General features: G+C 40.8%; 1 protein-coding gene across 1 annotated transcript; it reads left to right on the top strand.

Annotated features, from left to right (window-relative positions):
- The first annotated feature begins 2494 nt into the window (after positions 1 to 2494).
- On the top strand, positions 2495 to 4679 carry LOC110867799. Its single transcript, XM_022116808.2, has 2 exons — positions 2495 to 3820; positions 4446 to 4679. The coding sequence occupies exons 1-2, from the start codon at positions 2504 to 2506 to the stop codon at positions 4461 to 4463; spliced, it is 1335 nt and encodes a 444-aa protein (XP_021972500.2). The 5' UTR covers positions 2495 to 2503; the 3' UTR covers positions 4464 to 4679.
- The last annotated feature ends 202 nt before the right edge of the window (positions 4680 to 4881 follow it).

Consider the following 4881-nt stretch of genomic DNA (forward strand, 5'->3'; position numbering starts at 1 on the left):
TCGATAACATGATAAGATGGATTAGGGTTTTGTGGTGACTGTCTATGAATGAAAACTGTTGTGACCGAAAGATACTTGCTACTCGAAACATAGCTGTTGTGACCGAAAGATGCTTGTCCTTCGAACCATAGTAGTGTTGACCGAAGGATAGCATTGACCGAAACATAATTAGGTTGACCGAAAGATGACAGTTGGTCGAAAGATGACATTAGGTTCGAAACATAACATTTGGTCCGAAAGATAACTGTGATAACTGTTGACCGAAAGATAAGGGTGGATCGAAAGATATATGGTTATAAACATACTTTGAATGATGGAATGTATGCTTGATTTATTTGGCATGCCATGCTTGGTGATGAATGTTAACATTTGTATTCGTGTACACTAGCTGATGATTAAATGTGAAATGATACGTGTTGTGCCGATATGCAAACTGACTGTTATGTGATACATGATTGATGCATGATATTGGCTACCAAGCACTATGTGACATTAGATTGCATGCGTATCATTGCGAACATGAACTGATTTGTTATACGTGCATACAATAGGACGTGATTAATTACTTGTGAGTGCATAACCTAGCATACCGAGCAAACCAAGGTGAGTTCACACTCCTACTAAGGCATGGGATTCCCGGGTCGTGGGAATGGGTTAAAGGTTTCAATTGACTTATAACGTACAAACGTTTTTCCTAGACTATCACCTATCATGGTCCTCGGATGTCAGGACGGTTCCGTAGGTTGGGATAACACCTACGTGGTTCCGTAGGTTGGATAACACCTACGTGGTCATATGCCATTACTGCCTCGGATGTCAGGCACGCACGTAAAACCTACGTGTACGCATTACTTACTTCTATCCTCGGTACAAAGGATACGTACGTGAAACCCACGTACACCCCATACGCGCTACTGTTCTCGGACGAAGAACAGGGATAATACGAATAGTCTAGTGGTCACATAACATGGGAAGCCCCCACCTGTATAACTTACTATTGGCCCTGTAGAGCCACCCGTTACTTACTGTTACGCATTTACTTACTGTGAACTCGCTCAACTAGTTTGTTGATCATTCTGTTACATGCCTTGCAGATCGTTAGGTACTTGGTGTTGGAACCTAAAGGTTTATTCATGCAAGTTAACAATATATAGGGATTGATCTTGTAATTAGTTTAATTATGTTTTGGGTTAATCTTATGTGGGTTGGGCTTGTAAGTGTGTCGCATGGGCTTGTAGTTTCGGCCCTTATGTTTTGTATTTAAACACCCTTAATCAATAGATTAAGGGTTGTTGATACCGAATAGAAGCAGGGGCGACACATAGCAAGGAACCGAGTTCCTACCGATCTTGTATCAGTCATCTTCAAGTTGAATGCAAGTTTGGTTTGTTTAGTTATTCATTGTGTTTTATTCGATCTGTTTATATATTGTTTCTTGAATCACCTTTGTGTTTGGTTTTCCGCACTCTCACAAAGTTAGATTGATATCATTGTGATCCTCACGGGTTTTACAATTGGTATCAGAGCCATTGAAGCCATTCAAAGGCTCGGTTTGATATCAATCAGATTCAAGAATCTCATATTTTACTGATTCGATTTGTTGAAGTGTGTATGCAGATCTGTTCATCGACTGTTCCTGAAAATTCCTTGAAAAATTACTGATTTTGGTTCTGTTTGATTTCAGTCTCGGTGTTTGCTGAAATCTCGGGATATTGGTTCAACAGATTCGAAGATTACCAAATCTTTGAATTTTGGAAACTGCTGAAAAATCGGGATTGCGAGTAAACAGTCCTTATCACTTTCTGTTTTGCAGGTTCCGACTCGCAATCTCCCAGTTACGGCTCATCACGGTTTAGTTGCGACTCGCAATCAGCCTTGGTTTCGGTTCATCTCGCCCAGTTACGACTCGCAACCAGCTTTTTGATCATCACTCGCAACCACGGTTTCGGCTCATCCTGTCCTGTTACGACTCGCAACCATATTGGTTACGACTCGCATTCAAGTTTGACCTGACTCGCAACCGTCTACGATTACGACTCGCAAACACCTCATTACGACTCGAAATCACCTCATTACGACTCGCACATTCCACTCGCAACCCAGTTACGACTCGCAACGACAAATTGAAACGGACTTTTGGACTGTTGACTTGGACTTAATTAAATCAATCAATTAATTAACTGATTTATTAAAAATGTCAACCACCAACAGTGAATTGTCTGCTTTAACTCAGCAACAAGAATTGGATTCAAAGCTAGGAACCACAACGCGTATTCCACGTTTAACTGATGCTAATGACTTTCCCGAGTGGAAATGGCGATTTGAACAGCATCTGAAAGTTAAAGACTACAAGCTATGGCGCAGCATATTGAGAGGACCAAGAGAGATCATGATGGAAAGCCCTACTGAACCTGAAGTCAAAGTAAAGAAGCCTCGTGATCAATACACGGAAGATGATCTGCTTATTGTTGAAGAAGATGATATAGCTCTTTCTTATCTGACCATGGGTTTGGGTCCAAACATTGCTATGGGATTTCGCACTTGTAAATCTGCCAAGGAACTTTGGGACTCTCTGGTGGAAGTGTATGAAGGTAATGAGGACATGAAAGAAAGCAGAAGGAACTTGCTGCAACAGAATTTCAACAACTTCAACCATATTTATGGTGAAACAGTGGATAATCAGATCCAAAGGTTTGTCAAGCTGGTGACTCAAATGCAAATGGAAGAAATTCACACCACAAATGCTTCGACAAATAGGCAACTTCTCAATGCATTACCCAAGAGCTGGGATCATCATGTTGCTATGATAAAGAAAACAAAAGATCTTGCAAGATGCACCCTGTCTGAGATGATCTCGCATATTAAAGCTTGTGAATTGGATGACAAGCAGAGAGAGACTAACTACAAGAACAGTATGCTGGCTGCCGGTTTTTCTATAGCCCCCACTGCATCCAGTGACAGCAATACAGCTCTTCTGTCTCAAGGAGGATTCCAAATGTTTCGCAATACTAAACCTGCTCCCACTTCAGCAAATGTCTACAACTCAGGGTCTTCCACTCAAGCTTCCCCTGCAAGTGCTGGAAAGACTTCTGCTGCACCTTCTGTTTCTGTTGCTAGCAATGAAATGGTTGCTTTCTTCTCTAGGCAGTCAAAGGAAAATCTTGAAATTGCAGCATCTGTCATAAATTGCATGAACGCCTTTGCTTCGGGAAATCTTGACCCTCCTAAGTTTTCCATGGATGATTTGGATCAAATTCATCCAGAGGATGTGGAAGAAATGGATATCACGTGGCAGATGGCTATGGCGGCTTTTAGAGCTAAAAACTTTGTGAGGAAGACAGGGAAAAACAAATGGCAAAATCTTAAGTTCACAGGACCCGTAAAGATGCCGTTTGAATATCGTTGTTATAATTGTCATGAACAGGGTCATTTGGCTAGAAACTGTACGAAACCCAAGGTGAATGATGAACAAACTCCAGCTCAGCCTGCTGCTCCTGTTACACCAAATCGAGAAAGAGCCCTTGTGACTACAACTGGTGTGCCTGCTGATAGTGTCAACAGTGGAAGCCCACAAGTGGGATTGGCCCAAGCTTTGGTGGTTCAGCCTGATTCGCCTTTTGACTGGAGTTCAGAGATCGAAAGATTAAACATTTCAGCTCCTGAGAATCAAGCCACCCCAAGCAATATCGCTTTCATGGCCAGCAATGCTTCTGTGAGTGACGATGTGAAGGCTGCACAGGAGGAGGAGTCGTCAGCTGAAAACTTCGCCTTCATGACTCAAATTCTGTCAGCTCCGGTTAAGGGTCTCACCAAAGAAGAGGTACTTTCTGTTTTTTGCACTTCTGAATGTAGGGAACGAGTTGAGGCCTATAGAATCCATAACGCTGAGCTAATTGAAGATTATAATGAAATTAAACGCAAAAATTTCACTTTAACGAAAAATGAAAAACTTTTCAAAGAGAAAATCGAAGCTCAGCGTAAGGATATCGTCCAACTCAAAGACGATGTTAGTGTAGCCACGGCACAACTCATCATGGTTAAAGAAAAATTGTGTGAGGTAACTAAGGAACTGGAGAATGTTCGGGATAAATATCAAATTAATGAGTTAAATATTAAAAAATTTGATTCCTCCAGTAAATTAGTCAAGAATCTCTGTGATCAACAACTGGCTTATTCTAAAAAGAAAGGGTCGGGTTTGGGTTATAATCAGGCTCCTCCTCCGTACAATAACAATTATACCTACTTGCCTATGACCGAGGAGGAGATGCTGAATGAAAGTAAAATGACATACGGACCCAAAAATAATAAGCCCTCGGTAAATGTTGAAAGTTCCAAAAACAGTAAGTCATCAATCAATGGCAAATTTACTGAAGAGCAGGTAAAATCAGAGACATGTTTTGTGTCAAAGGGTACTTTTGATCCTAACAGTTCTTCGTCATGTGCAGATAAAGTACCTGAAGTGATATGGGGAGATGTGTTTGGAAGTGAACAAGTTTTAGAATCTGATTCTTCTAAAACTTCTTTTGATGATACTAATTCTGGTTGTGTGTTTGGACAAGCGTTTTTGAACTCTTTTCATAGTTATGTTTCGTCTTCTTTTGGGCCTGATGTTTTGGGCAAAACAGTGAATGCTTGTGATGAACCTTTTAAAACTGCGTGTGATGATGATTGTTTTGAAACTGCTGAAAGTTGTGATTCTGATATTTCTGATTCTCTAGGAGAAAATAGTGTGACCAACGATGTTCCTCAGAACACATCCAGTGAAACCACTGATGATGCTTCACAGGAAAATCAATCACATACTGATTTTTCGTGTGAATCAAATTCAGTAAATATTTCTACTGATGAATCTGAGGGAACATCATTGGATGACAATGATCG

The sequence above is a fragment of the Helianthus annuus genome, chromosome 7, assembly GCF_002127325.2.
Source record: "Helianthus annuus cultivar XRQ/B chromosome 7, HanXRQr2.0-SUNRISE, whole genome shotgun sequence".
NCBI lineage: Eukaryota > Viridiplantae > Streptophyta > Magnoliopsida > Asterales > Asteraceae > Helianthus > Helianthus annuus.